The sequence below is a fragment of the Mastomys coucha genome, unplaced genomic scaffold (genome assembly GCF_008632895.1).
Source record: "Mastomys coucha isolate ucsf_1 unplaced genomic scaffold, UCSF_Mcou_1 pScaffold5, whole genome shotgun sequence".
Taxonomy (NCBI): Eukaryota; Metazoa; Chordata; class Mammalia; order Rodentia; family Muridae; genus Mastomys; species Mastomys coucha.
Window position 1 is genome coordinate 54,405,262 of NW_022196911.1, and position 19,814 is coordinate 54,425,075.

A 19,814-nucleotide genomic window follows, 5' to 3' on the forward strand; every position below is an offset into this window, starting at 1 on the left:
TTTTTTTAGCACCGAAGGCTAGGCATGGTGGCACATACCTTAAATTCCAGCACCCCAGAGTAGAAGCAGGCAGATCTCTAAGTTCTAGACCAGCCAGGTCTATATAACAAGTTTCAGGACAGCCAGGGCTACATAGAGAAACCCTGTCTCAAAAACAAAACAATAATTCTAGCACTTGGGAAGCAGAGGCAGGTGGATTTCTGAGTTCGAGGCCAGCCTGGTCTACAGAGTGAGTTCCAGGACAGCCAGGGCTACATAGAGAAACCTTGTCTCGAAAAACCAAAACAAACAAACAAAACAACAACAACAACAACAAAAAAAAAAGAACAAAAACCAAAAGGGCTGGTGAGATGGCTCAGCGGGTAAGAGCACCGACTGCTCTTCCAAAGATCCTGAGTTCAAATCCCAGTAACCACATGGTGGCTCATAACTATCTATACAGCTACAGTGTATACTCATATGCATAAAATAAATAAACAAATTTTAAAAAATAAAAACAAACACCCCACCACCATTTATTCATTTAATGTGTACATATATAAACACACACATGCGTGTCAGAGTGTGACAGACAGGACAACTTGCACAAGGTATTTGTTCTTCTACTTTGTGGATTGTGGAAACTGTACTTGGCTTGTCAGCCTCAGAGGTAAGTGTGTTTATCTGTGGTGCCATCTTGCAGGCCCCATAGTTTTAATTTCCAAGAGCTCTTCTTTTTCACCCCCTTAAAAAAATGATATATTGTTCCAGTGTCACAGGCACAACGTTTGATCTTTCTGGGGATACTGATAGTTTTTATGAAGTTTTCACACACAAATTCTGTTTGATTGTTTTAAAATAAAAATTGGGGGGGGGTGTTTGTTGTTCTTTCCTTCCTTCTTTGTTCTTTTCTTTCTTCCTTTCTTCCTCCCTTTCTTTTTTTCTTTCTTTCTTTCTTTCTTTCTTTCTTTCTTTCTTTCTTTCTTTCTCTGCTTGATTAGACAAATGCACACTATATAGCCCAAGCTGGCCTCAAAGTCACAATATAGGCCAGACTCAAACTCATAATCCTCCTGCCTCAGGTCCCCAAATGTGGGGATTGCCAGGGCCTGAACCATCACTCCTAGCCAAACTTTTTTTTTTTTTTTTTTTTGGTTTTTCGACTAGCCAAACTCTTGTTTCTTGTTTGTTTTATTGCTAGCTTTCTGAAAATTCTGTTTTGGTGAAGGTGAGGACAGCATCTCTCTATGTAGCCCTGGCTGTCCTGGAACTCTCTAGATAGGCCAGGGTGGCCTCGAACTCAGAAATCCACTAACCTCTGCCTCTGGAGTGCTAAGTTAAAGACCTGTACCTGTCTGTCTTTGTCTCTCTCTCTCCTCTCTCTCTCTGTGTCTGTCTGTCTCTCTATATCTCTCCCTCCTATGTCTGCCTGTCTGTCTATCTCTCTGTCTTCCTCCATTCTCTCTCTCTCTCTCTCTCTCTCTCTCTCTCTCTCTGTCTGTCTCCGTCTCTCTCTCTGTCTCCCTCCTCTCTGTGTGGGTCTGTCTCTCTGTCTGTCTCTATCTCTCTACCTCCCTCCCTTCTCTGTCTGTCTGTCTGTCTGTCTGTTTGTCTCTCCTATCTCTCTGTCTCTATCTCTCTTTGTCTGTCTGTCTGTCTCTCTCCCTCCTCTCTCTCTCTCTGTCTGCCTGTTTGTCTCTCCTATCTCTCTGTCTCTATCTCTCTGTCTGTCTGTCTGTCTCTCCTATTTCTCTGTCTCTATCTCTCTTTGTCTGTCTGTCTCTGTCTCTCTCCCTCCTCTCTCTCTCTCTCTCTCTCTCTCTGTCTGCCTGTTTGTCTCTCCTATCTCTCTGTCTCTATCTCTCTCTCTCTGTCTGTCTTTGTCTCTCTCTTCTCTGTGTGTGTGTCTCTCTGTCTCTGTCTCTCTCTCCCCTCCTCTCTCTTCTCTCCCCCTCCTGTCTGTTTCAGTAGCCTGTATCAATCATCTCTATCACTCTAACCCTCTATCTCAGCTCAGTCTGTATCTACTATACATATCCACCCTCCATCCCTCTGCTCCTCCCTTCATGTCTTGCCCTCTCATGGATATCTCCTCATCGAGGAACCCTCAGAGACTACATGCTCTGCAGCTGCCTCCCCCACCTATCTACTCCCAGGAACCCTAAGTCCACAGGTGAGCTTGGCATCCTCTAGGAACACACTGGACACTTGAGGTACAGGTGGGCAGTGTCACAATGTCCCTTGACAGAAGGCAAGCAGATCAGCCTGGTCACCAAGAGCAGCCCCCCCTCCACCCCTTGTCCGGCCCCACTGGACACCCCAGTGAAAATGCAGCTCTTGCTCTACAGCCCTGGGCTTCTGTGCACATACCTGGCGCCCAGCTTCATTGTTGTGACGGTTCATGGCGGAGCGGGCATCCGGCCGGTTCTCCCTGGCATCGGCAAACTCCCGAGAGACCATTCCTCCAAATTCAATGTCCTCACTACAGCCGCCCCACTTCCAGCCCTCGCCTGGGGAGCCCTGGAGGCGGCTGCTGCACCCACAGATGGCAGCTGATCCCTCTGCACAGGAGCGTGTCACTGCAAAGGCCACTCCAGCGGAAGCGATGGCATGGACAAAGGCTGACTCCCGGGTGGCTGCAGAGGAAGCACAGAGAGGGTTATGGAGGCCAGGCAAGGAGGGCTGCAATCCAAACAGCAGGAATCCAAAACCAGGGCCGAGAAAGGAGAACTCAGAACCCACAAGGTCTCACTGCTGCGCTTCTGAGGATCATTTGTGAAGAATATTGGCCCAAGTAACAGCGTCCCAAGTGTTTTCCCTAAGTGAGTGAATGAGTGTGTGTGAGTGTGTGTGTGTGTGTGTGTGTGTGTGTGATTGTTGTTGTTGTTGTTGTTGAGGTATGGAATCATTCTAGATCTCTAGCTGGCCTGGAATGCTCTATGTACACCAGGCTGGCCTTGAAATCACAAAAATAAGCCTGCCTCTGCCTCTGGGGGATTAAAGGCGCCATCACCATCCTCTGCCCTACACTTTTTCCCCAGTAGTTTCAGGTCTTACACAGTGTCAGGTCTTGTGTGTAGGAGATAGGAGGGTCTGAATTTGATGTTCTCTGTGTGAATATAGATATCCAATTTCCCAGTGCCATTCATCGGAGAGACTTTTTTTCTTGCATGTGTTTGTACCTTTTGCTGAAAAACAATTGGACGTAAATATGTGAGTTTAGCTCCAGAACTGCTGTTCCTAGTCATCAGCTTGTGTGTGGCTTTATGCCAGCACTGTACGGGATTTGTCACGATAGCTCTGTACTGTGCACAGTGAAATGTTATTTAGTCATAAATAAGAATGAGACCCTGTCACTTGCAGCAAGACCCACAGACCCAGAGGACATAAGTGAATGAGCCAGGCACAGAAAGACAAGTACTTCGTGTTCTTATTCAGGTGTGGGATCTAAAAGCATCTGTTTCGTAGCAGGAAGCAGAACGGGTTACAGAAGTGGGGCCTGGGAAGACAGTGGATGGAAGATGATCAGTGTGTCCAAATTTTAGTTAAAGGGTCTGGCATGCTACTGAACAGTCATGTGAGGATAGTGGACAAGGGATCGTATTTTTAAAGATTGCTTTAGAAGGATTTTGAATGTTCTCAATGGACATACTAAGAACCCTGTTTGGATCATTTTGAAAATATAACCCTATACTAAAATATTGCACAGCTCCTTAAGAATACCTATAGTTATGTCAATAAAAGTTGGGCCTGGAGGTGTAGCTCAGTTGGTAGGGTGCTCGCCTAGCATGAATGGAGCCCTGCATTCTCATCCCTGGCACCACATAAACTTGGCATAGCTGTACACTCTGTAATTCCAGGATCTGGGAAATGAGGAAGCAGGAAGATCAAAAATTCAAGGCCATAGAGGCCAGCTTGGGCTACATGAAAGCTGTCTCAAAAAACAAATAAATAAAATTAGTATGTTAGGGATGTGGCTCAATGGGTAGAGAACCAGCCTGGCATGACAAAAGAGTCTGGGATCAAACCCCAGCCCTGCCTGAAGTGAGATGGTGAAGGTACACAGGCCTACAATGAAATCCCTGTCGCTCCTAGAGGTGGAAGCTGAAGAGCAGAGCTTCAGGTTCATCTTTAGTCTGAGACAGCTCAAGGTTAACCTGTGCTACATGATACCTCATCTAAGAACAACAAAAGGAAAATTAGATCCTTAACATAAAATTAGATCTATAAGTAAACATTAAAGATAAACAAAAGTAACAAAGGATTTTTGAACCAGAACTTATGTTACACACCTGTAATACCTGCATGTGGAAAATTGAGGCAGGAGAATTGGTTTGAGTTCAAGTCCAAACAGGACAGCTATTCTTGATTGTCAACTTGACTATATCTGGAATTAATTAAAGGGAACCTGCTGGGTACACCAGTGAGGGGTTTGTTTGTTTGTTTTTGTTTTGAGTCAGGGTTTCTCTACGTAGCTCTGGTGTCCTCCAACTCAGAGGTCTGCCTGCCTCTGCCTCTCAAGTGCTCAGATTAAAGGCATGTGCCTCCATCCTCTGGCCTTTTTGTTTAAGACAGAGCAGCTACATAGCCCTAGCTGTCCTGCAACTCACTATGTAGACCAAGCTACCTTAGGACACACAGAGATCTGCCTGTCTCTGCCTCCTCAGTGATGGGATCATTAGCATGCAAAACCACAGGCTGGGAGGGATTTTTTCTTGTTTTATCTCTCTTTTTTTTTTTTCTTTTTGGTTTTTCAAGACAGGGTTTCTCTGTGTAGCCCTGGCTGTCCTGGAACTCACTTTGTAGACCAGGCTGGCCTCGAACTCAGAAATCCACCTGTCTCTGCCTCCCAAGTGCTGGGACCAAAGGCGTGCGCCACCACCGCCCGACGAGGGATTTTTTCTTGACTGGATCATTTGCGGTCAGAAACCCACCCTAAATCTGGGCCACACCTGCTGGTGACAGCCTACACAATGGACTCGGAAGCACTTCTGCTTTGGCCCGCGTGCCCTTACTCTCGCTGGTAAGTTTATTCCTTTGCTGATTTTAGAGTCCATTTCTTGGGATTCCAGTGCATATTGAAGACTAGCTGAGACATCCAGTCTGTGAACAACACTGCACTCTTGAGCTTTCTGTTGGAAGATCCAACCCATAAGCCACTCTACTAAATCCCTTTTGTATAAAGAGTGATTCATTCTATTACTTCTGTCTTCCTAGAGAATCCAGAGTAATACACGAGGGTCCCAGAAGTACCTAGCCTGCTGCTCAGCACCACCAGTCAGAGTGCAATGCAAACCAACAGGGTGATGTCTGTCTCATGTAAATACAGGGAATAGTAAGGGAGAGAAGAGAGGCTTAGTAAGGATGTGAGAAGCAGCGCACGGGAGGTGGACTGAAGGAAAATGCCCATCATGAGAGGGTCAGTGTGGCAACACAGGAATCCCCCTTGTTAGAGGCTTCAGTTGCCCACAGCTTGCCAGAGCTAGAACACATTAAATGGAACATTTGGGGTCCTCGAGAGATGGCTTTGGAAAGCTGCTTGTCTAGCATTTATGAGGCCTTAGTTTCCATCCCCAGCACCGCATACACAAGGAAAGTTCCAGAAATATCGAGGTTTTTAAACTGCATGTTGTTCTGAGCAGTGTGGTAAAGTTTCACACTGTCCTCTGCTGCTCCTTTCAGATCCGACTAACCCTTTGCACAGAGAATCTGTGTTCCATACATGACTCACAGGATTGTCTCAGGAGTGGTCTGGGAATCAGACAATGTTGCAATGCTTGTGGCCGAGCCATTCTTGTTTTACCTAATGGTGGCTCTGAAATCAAGAGAAGTGGGTGACCTGGCGATCTGGACGTACACAAGGAATGCCGCAGATTAAAAGGAGAAAGTTCTCAACTTAACAAAAGGAAAGAGAAATCACATGTTGAAGTTGCAAATGCTGGAAAGGACAAATCTACCTGTAGGAGCTGAGGAGGAGGAGGGGCAGGAGGAGGAAGAGGAAGAGGGGGAGGAGGAGGAAGAGAAGGAGGAAGAAAAGGGGGAGGAGGAGAAGTGAGAGGAGGAAGAGGAAGAGGGGGAGGAGGGGAAAGAAGAGGGGGAGGAAGATGAGTGGGAGGAGGAGGAAGAAGGGGAGGAGGAGAGGAGAAGAAATCCACACTAGATTTGTTATCATCCAGCTGCAAAACCAAGTAGACCTAGTGCTTACAAAACTTACCCATGAGAGAGAGCACATGATTTACCACAGCTGTACTGTAACTGTTCTATTTGGAGATTGGTCATTAAATCTGTGTCTAACTTATATTGGATACTTTATCACAGATCTGCATATATAGGAACAACAACAGTCTAGACTTGGTATTATCCCTGACAGTAGGCATCCACTGTAGGTCTGGACCAGGGGCCTCAGATTGAGAGGGCAAATCATGTGGATGGATCTTGAAATGATAATACGGTGGTAATGAAATATAATATTGACTACAAAAGGCAGCAAAAAATAAATCAAGAGATAAATAGTATCCATCTATATATATGCAAAAATTTCACTATCTATTCATCTGTTGATGGACAACTAGGTTAGTTCCAATTCTTTGCTATAGTGAATAAAGCAGCAATATACATGGAGGTACAAATATCCTTATGGTAGAGTATGGAGTCCTCTGGCTATATGTTCAGGAATGAAATAGTAAAGTCATGTGGTAGTTCCATTTTTCATTTTTTGAGAATTCCCCAAACATTTCTATAATGGTTATATTAATTTACAGCCCCCACACCAATTGTGCATAGGAGTTTCTTACTGAGAGAAGACACTCCCTCCTCTAACCAGATAGAGGTATGCCAAGTGCTTGCTGTATAATAAACAGTGTTCTGAGCAAGATGGGCATGAATCTAACATGTTGACTAGCAGAGATTTTTACACACCTAGCTAGAAACCATTCCAGAGAGAAAGCCTCACAGGCCTAACTCACGGGGAGCTATACACAGGGTTCTTGGGGACAAGGGGACCCTATTGGGATTATGAGACTTTTCACAAAAATGTATGGCCTCTTCAACCCCTCCTGCACACACAAGCTTTCCGTGTTTCCACAAACTGGATCTAAGAGGTTAAACTCTTGGGACTCTGTGTGTCCCCAAGCTCAGATAGGGACAGAGGAACTCCAAACAACTACACACACACACACTCAGACTTACCCACAAAGCTCAGTATGCAGCCACACACTGGATTAAAGAACACACACTTACTCTCATCCTGACAATGCAGAATGAGCCATGGTTATCTCTAGCTGCCTGGCAAAGGCATCACAGAGCCCTTGGCCCTCTTTATGGACTTACACCTTTCCCCAGATGGCTTTCTGCAGACTCCAGCTATTCTGCCTCCAATCTCAGGCACTGCTAGAGCATGGATACCTTCTGCAAGCATCTAGGAGTCCAGCTACTTCCTACTCTGGACACCAAAAGATGGACAAGGAACTACCAGAACCACAGAGAGAGAAACTCTCAATTGAACTGCCATCCAGCATTAGTTGCCTCCACTGGCCATGCACATGGCTTCCCTCTGCAGGCCCAGCTACCAGCCGAGAGCCAGTATGATATATAGCCTTCCTAAAGTTCTCTAAAGATTTCCCACCACCAGCTTTGCCTTCCTTCTCTTCTCAGCCATTCACTGGCCTCTGGTCACACTCAACCTTTATTCTTCCCTGGACTCAAGCTCCCCTGCCTCAGTGTTGCCAGTTTCTTTCTGTAGTATGGCAGCTGAGGTCCTGGGCACTGTTACCTAACACGTGGCCTCTGGCTCCCTGAAATGCCAGCTGTGTGTATTCTCAGGAGGGACTCTCTGCTGGAATCCATTTCCAGTCCAGATCCTCCCCACGGGTGGGCTCTGTATCTTGTCCACTGTTTATTTCCAATCCAGAGCACAGGCTACCCCTTCGATATCTGTGCTTTCAGGGGAAAGGGCAGAACCTGGGCTGGGACATGTATGTCCACCCTGGTGAGGCGGACCCCAGATGAGACTCTACCACATTTTGTGCTCTTGAATGGATCTAGAAGAGACACTCCATCCTTTCCCAGCACTCTTAAAAACCCCCCACCCTGTTTTCCTTTCCTAATACAAATGTTCGGTCTACTTGACAGCATGCCTTACTGTCAAGTGAGGAGGAGGGACAGGCCTGGAGCAGCCTCTGCAGAAGCACCAGCATCACCACCACCACCCGCATCAGCACCACCCGCATCACCACTGCTCACCTACCCTCCTGCCCTCCACTTAGCAAAGCCTGCAGCCTTATTTTTTCTTTCTTTTTTTTCTTTTTTCTTTTGGCAGGGACTTCAGCCCAAGCTTGCCTGGAGCTTACTGTGTAGCCTAAAAGGATCTTGAACTCCACCGGGTGGTAAAATTACAGCTGTGTGCTACCATGCCTAGCTTTTTTTTTTTTTTTTTTTTTTATTTTCTTTTTTTTTTTTTTTTTTTTATAATTTCCTGTTTTTTTTTTTTTTTAAAGATTTATTTATTGCTATATGTAAGTACACTGTAGCTGTCTTCAGACACATCAGAAGAGGACCTTTGGAAGAACAGTCAGTGCTCTTAACCACTGAGCCATCTCACCAGCCCTACCACGCCTAGCTTTGTGTAGTGTTGGAAATGAAGCCTGGGGATTTGTCCATGCCAGGCAAAGATTCTACCAACTGAGCTACATCTCCAGCCCATATTTGATCTTTGAAGGAGCGAAGCCACTCCTCCTGGTACCCCCAAGGCCCCAGCCTTTTCTGTCTTTCTGCCTTGAACCTGAGTGTGGGGCCAGAGGCCTTCAGCTACCTCCTCCTGGGTGAGACTCAGAAGTCTACTTCTCTGCCTACACCCTCACATTCCAAGTCTCAAGGCAGCCTTGGGTTACCTTATCCAGCTCAAGTGTCACCCAAACTCCCCTCCCCCACCCTTCTTGGGTCCAAAAGATAAGGAGGCCTGGAGGCCTGCACTCTAGGCCCTGCCCTTGCCCTGCCCTGAACAAGGGCTTCAGGCGCCCTGCTGATCAAGACACAAGCAAACAGCCTGGAGCTGGTAGACATACTTGAAGGGAAGGGTCCTCAGGAGAAGGAGAGAGCAACACAGAACTTGAAGTGGACAAGAGTTCGTTCTTGCTCAGCTCTGTCACCAGCAAGGTGGGAAGTCCTCCCTCTCTGTTGAACCTCAGTTTCCTCTCCTGTCAAATGAGGAGGTGGGGGGGCTCCTGATCAAGTCAGGGCACGGCAAGCTCTGGAGCTGGCTTTCAACAGTCTGGGGAAGAAATAAAGACCAGAAGCCTCTACACATAGTCCAGAAACTCCATTTGAGAAGCCATGGGAAGAGCTGTAGGCTGCAAGCCCACAGGCCAGATGAACGGGAAATGAAACATGCTGGTAAGAGAAGGCTGAAGGCAAGCTGCAGCCAAAGGTTTTAAGCAGTTCCCTACCCACCCCCCAAATCCCAAGATATCACCATCACATGCTGTGTAAGGACTGGAGTTTACATTCCTAGCAGTGAATTGATACCATCTATCTCCTAAGAAAGATAGTATCATCTTCAAGGATTTCTTGGAAATGTGTAGTGAAAATGTGTAGTCTCTACTTAATGATTTAGAGGCAGCTGCTAAGGCCAGACTAAGGTCCTTCCTACAAATGGTGATGATTTGAGCAACGCAAAAGGGAAGGATGGTGGAGCTCAAGGGACATGGATGTACAAAGATTTGGGTTATCCAAGTCAGGTTGGCTTTCATGATCAATCCTAATTTTGATGGATATAGTATGACCATGTGATATGCAATGCAGTGTGCAAGGCTGTTGGGAGGGGGGCAGGGGGAACCTGAGATTCCACACCACTCCTGCAATGTTTCTCTATACTTCAGATATTTAATAATAATTGAGAACATGTCTGCAGGATATCTATAAAGAAAAGGCTCCCGAATGTTCAGGTGACATCTTATGATGGCAGGGATTTTAATCCAGCAAGACTGGGTCTACCCAGGAGTCAGAGGAAAGACTCAGGACTCTCTTAACTTTCACAGATCTTGGGAACAAACACATTTTCTCAGAGAGGAAACCCTTCATTTCCATCAGAGTCCCATAGGGTTTTAGAACAAACATTGTGAATGAACCACTCTCCCAGAGCTATCTCTTTTGTAAAGAGTGAATGAGAATGGGGCACATCCCAGCAAAGTTTCTGCCACAAACAACACCACCTTTCAGTTTCTGTTGACTCGGCTGAAATGGCTGGCATAAAGGTGAGAGCTTCCAAGAGTGTACCTCACTCAAAAAAACAAGTGAATCAGACCTTTCAAATGGCTGTAGTCGGTAGTCAAATGAGGAGGGGGTGGGTGCCTGTGGGCTCCTGAGCCCAGGACTCTTACAGACAAGTGCTGCCAATCTGGGGGAGTCATCTAGGGGCAGAGCTAAGATGAGCTTTTGGGGCCTGGAGATACTCCTCTTCAGACCCAAGACTGCCTATTTATCAGGTACAGATAAAGATGAAGAAAAGAAATTACCTGAAGAAGTTGTTCTATGAAAGAAGCAAATTCCAAAAAGGTGTCATGCCTGTAAGTCTAGCACCAGGAAGACTGAGGTGGGAAGGTTATGAATTGAGGCCAGTGTCTCTTCAGCCAGATCCTGGGAGGTGGAGAGTGAAGTCTCCATGCAGAAACAATCTCAGAAACCAGCTTTGCTGTGGTCTTGCTGGGTTTAAGTAAAGGATTGTATCTGGGCTTCCTTTTTTTTCCTTCATCTATTTAATTATTTATCATCCATTCATCCCTCCATCCTCCACCAAATACCACTCATTCAATTATCTGTCTACTATGTATCATGTATGCACTATCCATCTACTACCCATTTATCATCCATCCATCCATCCATCATCTATCCAGAATATGAGAGTCCATAAGGAGCTAGGCACTAGGCTTAGAACTAGAAATGAAACAAGCAATATGCAAGGTGTCTGCTCTCGAAAACCAGTTCCGAGCTGTGTGCATGAGCTCTATGTGTTTGAGCGTGCACCTGTGTTTATTGAAATTGCCTGCTATTAAGTGTTGATGTTAATTTGTGCCTTAAATCCATCCAGTGGTACATTTTTTTATGAAATTGGGTGCACCAAAGCTTGGTGCATGTACCTTTAGGATCATATGCTATGTATGCGTTTATTTAGGACCCTCTATCTCTGTTGAAGCTTCCCTGCACAGGGCTAGAACCAGGGAATGACAGCAGACAGAGGGTTCTCCCTTACCTATGACTGCACATTATATCCACCACACCCCCTGGAGACCACAGGAGGCTTAGGGTTGGCAGACTGGGCTCCAGATGGTCCCTGTCCCCTCAATTTCCAGACTCCAACTGGGAGATCACTCTTTCGACCACTGGTGGGAAGAAGGCCCAACTATGGCATAGCCTCCGGTCATGGGCATCACCTCCCTTGGGAGCGTGACTCTCCTGTCGCGCTGAGGAAAGACAAACCATCTACCCCATTCCCATCCTGATGTCTGAAAGTGCTTCCAGAACACATTCAGTGGGTGGGCACCCCTTCCCCCACCCGTGTTCAGCACAGCAGGCCGAGGGCAGACGGGAGAATCCGAGCAGCCCCAGCTGGTAGCTTGCAGCCCAGGCCCCGCCCTGGCGCCTCCCCTCCGAGGCTGCCCACGGTCCCTCCTTCCCCAGGCCCTTTTCCTGGCCTCGAGGAGCCGGGCGGCCCGGAGGGGGTGTCGCGGTGGCATTTGGTAATCACACGGAGGCACAAAAGGCCCCGGAGCCACCTGAGAGCGGAATGCGCCGGTGCCCCACCGTGGCCGCGGCCCCTGACACCGCCCGGGCCCGCGCGGCCGGGCGCCTGGCTGACCTGCTGGGGCTGATGAATCCGGCTTTGTGCGACACTGTCACGCCGCGTTAGCCCCACAATGGCCAGCGATATTTTATATGAATTTCCCCCTGGCCGGTGATTAGGCGATCGCCGGCCAGTCATAGCAACCTGGAAGTATGCGCTGCCCGCCGCGCCGTCGGGCGCGAGGGGAAATCCTCTTTCAGACGCTTTAATTCAACACCCCGAAGGGCGTGTGAATCGCCAACAGCATTTTCACTTTTCCCTTGTGCTTAATCTTGTCGTCCTCGCAGGGACATTGTGCTCAGAGCCGAGCGCAGTGGGATATCGGCCGGGGTCCCCCCTCCCACAGCGGAGAGTTAATGATATACCGGAGAGGCCCCCGGAGCCAGGGGGGCCCCATCCCCAACGCATCGTAAATAGTAACACTTTCGGATGGGGGGGTCAGGGGTCGCAACCTGGATTTGGGGACTCTGCTTCCCTAAAAAGCTGCCCTTTCTGTCCCTCCGGAACCCTAGGCTAGCCCCAATGGAGTTTGGTCCTTCCATAGACTGAGCACACCGAGACCACCCCCTGAGGAGCCACGAAGCCCAGGCCAGTCATCAGGAAGGGGTTTTGCCTGGGGGCGGGGGAAGAGGCCAAGCTGTTGTTCCCTGCCCAGAAGCCAAGTGGAGCTGGGGGGTGAGTTGGGAAGAAAGTTAGTTCTTCAGTGGGTTGACGAAGGGCAGGGTCTAACTTTTCAGCAGATATCGGGAGCCTCATGCTTAGAAGCAACCACCTCTGACACCAGTTGTGACAGAGGTCTTGGGGACCCAACAAAGTCCAGCCACTATATGCTGAGAGTATGGCTGGCCTGGAGGTATGTCACAGAAGGGAGGGGTGGACCACACCCAACACGAGGCGTCCAGGCCAGCAAGGTCCAAATGAAGACTTCACAGTGAATAATGGTTGCCTTTGTGTACAAGCAGTGAGTCCCCAGGAGCCCTTAGGGATCTGGGGAGACCATCCCCAAGCGGGGTGGAGTGTTGCAAGGGTAGGTGGATGATGTTCTCCCCTCGTATGGAAACCAGCTAGGAAGGAGCCTCCGAGGACTCCCAGGCATAGTCAACCCAGGGTGTAGGCAGGTAGAGACCTCAGTTTCCACGGCTGTGGGCTCCAGGCCACGTTCCTTTATGTCTTATATGCCAATGGCTCACTCAGCCAAAAGAAAGCTGTCCCCTCACAAGGCCACAGGGCATTTAAGAGCCTGCTTCCTGGACTCTGGCGCCCCGTGTCCTGTGAGCCTCCCACTAGTCTCCTTCTAGCCTGACCAGCTGTTTTATTGGCCTTCGTCCTGTGACCACTGCCTCTGGCTAGGCTGGCCCTGCAACCATCCCACCCATTTCATCTTGCCAGAAATCAAGACAGGGGAGTCACCTGATGCCTGCCTCCAAGTGTCTGGGGCTTGCCCCAAGGGATATAAACTGTTCATAATCACCCTGTACTCAAAATTCTTCAAATGCTTTCTGATCCAAGGTAGGTAGGTAGGTAGGTAGTTCCCTGCTACCTTTGGGTGCAAGAGCAGAGTCCTCTAGGACCTAGTTCGGCATCCAGTAGCTGGATCTTCCTCATGCTCAGGGTAACACCCTGGGTTTCAGGCTAGGGTGACACAGGGTAGATAGTACTGGGATTAGATATAAGCAAACACTTGCCTTGTATACACACAGGTACCCACTCATTCACACATGCATACTCAATGCATATACACATATGCACACACATGTGTACCATGTACATGGTCACACCCACACAGAGACAGTCAGGCACCCACATATGTATATACAATGCAGCTGAGCACACATGTACAAACATTTGTGTGTAACTCCCATTCACACATCTATACACATATAATCAATACCCATGAGTACACACACACAGGTGCACAAATGTATATGTGCACTGACACGTGCACACATCTACATGTATTTATACATAGCACATGCATTCATATATTCACACACATACCCATGTAAGGCACCTCCACACAAATAAATGCACACTGAAATATGCCCATGCACAGCCATACATGCAGACGGACATATTCACTAGCATGCACACAAACACATTCATATTCACAAGGGCACATGCCCATGTAAGACATTCATGCACACATGCATACATAAAACATCCGCAACATACATTTTTCTATAACACATGGCTGCACAAGCTCACATATATGCATACAAGAGGCTGGCTCCTTTCCTCCCAGCTGGCTGGTAGATGTTAAACTCTGTTCAACAGAGGCCACCTCGGCAGGGGTGGCCAGGCACCCCTGTGGTCCTTGCCACAAAGCCTAGGGTAACCTTTGACATGATTAGGGTTGCCCTGACCCTAATCCAATCAGATTGATTACTTCGAGGCCAGCGGGCAGCAGGGGGTGGGGGGCACAAGGGCTTCTGGAGCCAGCTTTTCTGGGGGCACACGGAGGGCTCCTTCCTCCCCTGGCCACCAGAAGAGAAGGAGAACAAGGACCGAGGAGGGGGGCATGAGCAGGAGGAGGATGGGGCTTTCGGGGACCAGAGGGGACAGAGTGAAGAAGGAAGCGGCAAACTGAGAGGCTAGGACTGGTTTGCATGGAGGACAGTGCAGGGGTGCAGGCTGCTGTCTGACAGGAAATCCTCCAGGGCTGCCAGGGGATCCTGAGGCTAGACGGCCTAGGCTCTCTCTGTCCTGCAGGTGGCTTCTAGGAGGCAAGGGTGTAGGCAGAGGAATGTGGGCAGGCCTCAGCCCTCAGCCCGGAGGCTGATGTGACTATCTGCTCTCTAGAGCAGGACCTGTGGCAGCTGCTTGGTCCTAGACAGCCTGTGTTTGTCCAAGAGCATCCTGGGAGACCCTCAATATTTTGCAGCTCCCCTACCTCACCCAGAAATATGTGACGGGGCGCTAGACTCAGGCTCAGCCGTTCTCTCTCCTCCTTCACTGTCCCTCAGTCTCCAGTTTAATCATATTGCTGAGCCCCACTGCCTTCCCCTGCTCCTTTTCCTCTCACCCCTGGGTTCCCCATGATCATACTACTGTCTGCCTAGAGAGTTTGGAGCCAGGCTCATGAGCTCCCATTTTGCCTCAGTTTCCTGGCTTGTAAATCAGATGCACCACAATACTGGCCTTTAGGTAAGTCTTAGAATTCTCAAATAGCTCTTGGGGATTACTGACTATGCATGCTTAAAGAAAGAGAGGAAAGGAGAAACTCCACTTCTCCAGGGAAGCCCTCCAAGATACTCCCAGGCACCAGTACCTTGTCTTTCAGTCATCCAACACATTCACAGAGCAAAATGCATATGCTAGAGCACTCCTGGGCTGCCCAGCGGAATGCTGACCTTGTGCACATAGGCTGTGTGCATCTGCAGTGTAGGATGAGCGCTTGCTATCATATATACATCCACCGCAGATCCTCTCATGTCCCAGCTCTGGTTCTGGACGAATTCTGGATCTTTCTAGAATGTGCTTAGCCCCAAAGAATTTGTCCTAGAAATCAAGAAAGGGGTGCTGCCACTAGTTACAGTGCCTTGTGAAATTCTGCTCACCTCCAGTTATGTTTTCCGTGAAACTCAAGAAAGGAAGATGAATGGGTGGCCTGTGCCTGTAACCTCAGCTACTCAGGGGGTTGAGGCAGGAGGATTGAATTGGGGCATTCAATAAGAACCTGGACAAGATGCTATCTCTAAGCAAGCAAACAAATAAATAAAATGAAATTGAGTTGTATGCTCATGAATTGGAGAACTTTTTTTTTATGTTGGAGAAATGGTCTCTGTATAGATCCCTGGCTGGCCTGGAATTTGTTATGTAGACCAGACTGGCCTCGAACTCACAAAGATCCACCATTTCTGCCTTCCAAGTACTGGGATTAAAGATGTATACCACTATGTCCCATCTAAAAACCTCTTGATAATAGACTGTCATAAAAAATTTGGCATAATTCCAAAAGATCAAAAGAATGGGTTACTGAAAACAAACTTCTCTCAGGGTTGGAAAGATAGCTTAGCCAGTAAGAGTGTGAACTGCTCTTGCAGAGGATCCAACACCCACATGCCACTTCATGACCATCTGTAACTCCAGTTCCATGGGGTCCAATGATCCTTTCTGGTCTCCAAAAACACTTGTATACATGTTCACATGTATGTACACACTCACGTCTGTGCATGAGTGTATGTATGTGTAAAACAAACAATATTTTAAAAAACGCTAACTTTAAGGGCTAGAGAGATGGCTCAGCCATTTTGTGTGTGTGTGTGTGTGTAAAACAAATACAATTTTAAAGACTGCTAACTTTAAGAGCTAGAGAAGATGGCTCAGCCATTAAGAGCACTGGCTACTCTTCCAGAGGCCTCACTTTCTATTCCCAGCACCCACATGGTGGCTCACAACCATCTTTATCACTAGCTCCAGGGACTCAACTCCCTCTTCTGGACACTGTGAGCACTGCATGAATGTGGTGCATAGATGTATATACAGGCAAAACACCCATATGCATAACATAAAAATAAATAAAATATTAAAAAAATTCTTTATCTACTTCTACATGAATATAGGGTTCTTACTTCTGAATCTACAAAATTAAAAACTTGGATGGACCCACAACTATCACTGTCTATGGTAAAAGGCAGAAGGCAGTCATTCAAAGGTTAGGAAAATATGGATGCTCATCCGGGACATCGAGAAAAGGAGTAAAGAGCATCCAGAGTGGGAGGAAGAGGTGAAATCATCGTGTGTGTAGAGCAGCCCAAGGAATCAATAGTAGATGACACCCAACCTGCCGGAACCTACGAACAGCTTCAGCCGGGACACAGAGCAGCTGGTCAATTGTACTGCACCTGACTGAGCTCAATAGATCTCGGCCTCCTAGCAACAAACAATCCAAACACAATACAAAACAGAAATAAACAATGATAAGCTGGGAGCCTCATGCACGCCTTTAATCCCAACACTTGGATGACAGAGGCAGGTGGATCTCTGTGAGTTAGAAGCCAGCCTGGTCTACATAGTAAGAAAAGCAAGATGGGGCTAAGAGATGGTTAGCCCCAGAGAGGGGCTTGCTGCTCCCAGAGAGGATCCAGGTTCAGTTCCCAGCACCCGCATGGCAGTTCACAACTATCTGTAACTCCAGTTCCAGGGGATCCAACACCTTCTTCTGACCTCCTTGGCACCAGGCATGCATGTGGTGCCCAAGGGTACTCAGGGACATAACATTAATTAATATTTAAAAAGAGAAGAAAAAGAAAAATGTCACAGTAGATAACGATGGAAGAAATGCTTGGGAACGATTTAGAAAACAGTGTATAAGACTTAGAGACAGAAGCTACCAAGTGTCCCTGAAGCAGCGGGGCCATGAAGATAGCCTATGTTCATGGATCAGGAGACAACACTGCTAGCCTGATGGTATCCCTCCTCCTCCTCCCCCGCCTCCTCCCACACAGTCCCTAAGAGCCCCAAGCTTTTATCCAAGTGGAAGCTGGAGAGATGGTTTAGGAATTGAGAGCACTGGCTGCTCTTCCAGAGGACCTGGGTTCAGTTCCCAGCACCCACATGGTGGCTCACCATTGTCTATAACTCTAGTTCCAGCAGATCCAATGCTCTCTTTTGATCTCTGTGGGCACCAAGAACACACATGGTACACATACACACATATAGGCAAATATACTCATACACTAAAAAATAATAAGGGGCTGGGCAGTGGTGGCACGCACCTTTAATCCCAGCACTTGGGAGGCAGAGGCAGGCAGATTTCTGAGGTTGAGGCTAGCCTGGTCTCCAGAGTAAATTCCAGGACAGCCAGGGCTATACAGAGAAACCTTGTCTCGAAAACCAAAAAATAAAAAAATAAAATAATAATAATAATAATAATAATAATAATAATAATAATAATAATAAAGTCTAAAAAACTGACATTACCAGTGGACCCTAACATACATATGATAACATACATAAGTGGCCTCAAATACCAAAACAATTTTGAGTTTTAAAAAAACACAGGAAAGGGCTAGAAAGATGGCTCAGCGGTTAAGAGCACTGACTTCTCTTCCAAAGGTCCTGAGTTCAAATCCCAGCAACCACATGGTGGCTCACAACCATCCATAATGAGATATGATGCTTTTTTCTGGGGTATCTGAAGACAGCTACCGTGTCCTTACATATAATAAATAAATAAATCTTTAAAAAAAAGCACAGGACAAAGCTATAGACATGAAAACGGCATGACACTGCTATGATAATACTCAGAGACCAGTGGAAAGGAGCAAACAGCCTATATGTACATCAATGCAAACATACAGTCAGTTGATTTTCAGTGAGTGAGCTAAGGCCATTCAATGGGGGAACAATAATCTTTGTAACAAATGCTGTTTGAATAACTGCATTTCAACACAGTGAAGAATGAAGCTGGAGCTGGGTGGCGGTGGTACATGCATTAAAATTCAGCACATTGGAGGCAAAGGCAGATGGCTCTCTTTTAAGTTCGAGTCCAGCCTGGTCTACATGGTGAGTTTCAGGACAGCCAGGTCTTCACAGAGAAACTTTGTTTTTAAAACAAAACAAAAAAACAAAACAAAACAAAACAAAAAAACAAGAAAACAAACCAAAGTTTTTTAAAAAAAAGAAAAAGAAAAAGAAAAGAAAGTTGGATCCCATTCTCACATCACAAGTAAAAATAACTTCAAAAAATATCAAACAGGGCTGGAGAGATGGTTCGGTGGTTAAAAACACTGGCTGATCTCCCAGAGCACCTGGGTTCAATTTTCAGCATCCACATGGCATCAACTGTATATAACTCCGGTCCCAGGGGATCTTCTGGCCTCTGTGAGCACCAGGCATGTGGTATATAAATGTGGTATATAAAAATTTAATTAAAAAATTAAAACAAAATCATAGACCTAAATGTCAGTTTTAAAGCTATACTTTTTTTTTTTTTTTTTTAAATATAAAATCACTGTGAGCCCTGACTGGTCTGGAAGTCACTATATAGACCAGGCTGTTCTTAAATTTATAGAGCTGGGGCTTCTGACTGCCGAGTAGGAATAAAGCCACACGCCATCACATCTGGCTTGAAACTATAAGACTCTTTCAAGAAAACATAGAAAAAGCAAGTTTCTGTAGCTGGTATGGTGGTACACAGCTTTAATCCCAGCACTCGAGGGGCAGAGGCAGGTGGGCCTTTGTGAGTTCGAGGCCAGTCTAGTCTACAAAGTGAGTTCTAGGACAGCCAGGGCTATATAGAAAAACCCTGTCCCACCACGGGGGCTGGGGAGCGGGGAGAGCAAGCATCTGTGACCTTGGGTTCAGCCAGATTTTTCTTAGAGCTCAAAAACCAAAAAAAGAATTGGGAACTTGTCATCAAAGTTAGACTTGCAGGAGGATGGAGAGCCCAGTCCGTAGCTGATAGCATGCGCTGCTCTTGCAGAGGATCCAAGCCCAGTTCCCAGCACCCACAGTGGATAGCTACAGCTGCCAGTGACTCCCGCTCAGGAGGGTCTGAACCCTTTGGCCTCCAAGGGCACCTTCACATGGTACACAAAACCATACACAGGCAAAAGTGCTACACACTAAAAGAATTTTGAAATTTTTAAGAAATAAAACATAATACTTTAAATGTCTACATGTTTTGTCTCCATGTTGTGAGGGCTAGAAGAGAGTATGGGAGTCCCTGAGGCTGGAGTTACTGAGGGTTGTGAACCCAAGTCAACCTGAGTTCAATCCCTGGGATCCACATGGTAGGAAGAAAGACCAGATTCTTTTTTTTAAAAAAGATTTATTTATTTATTATATGTAAGTACACTGTAGCTGTGTTCAGACACCCTAGAAGAGGGCATCAGATCTTATTACAGATGGTTGTGAGCCACCATGTGGTTGCTGGGATTTGAACTCAGGACCTTCGGAAGAGAAGTCAGTGCTCTTAACCTCTGAGCCATCTCTCCAGCCTGAGAGACTAGAATCTTGTTGTCTGATTTTCACATATTCACTGAGACAGACATAA

The 19,814-nt window shown here is 47.0% G+C and overlaps 1 protein-coding gene across 1 annotated transcript in view; it reads right to left on the minus strand.

Annotated features, from left to right (window-relative positions):
- Positions 1-19,814, minus strand: part of Wnt3a (Wnt family member 3A) — a 43,220-nt gene that overhangs the window by 4,193 nt on the left and 19,213 nt on the right. Inside the window, exon 3 of the mRNA XM_031354224.1 lies at positions 2,350-2,615. Coding sequence (XP_031210084.1) covers positions 2,350-2,615 — 266 coding nt within the window. The remainder of the gene's footprint in view (positions 1-2,349; positions 2,616-19,814) is intronic.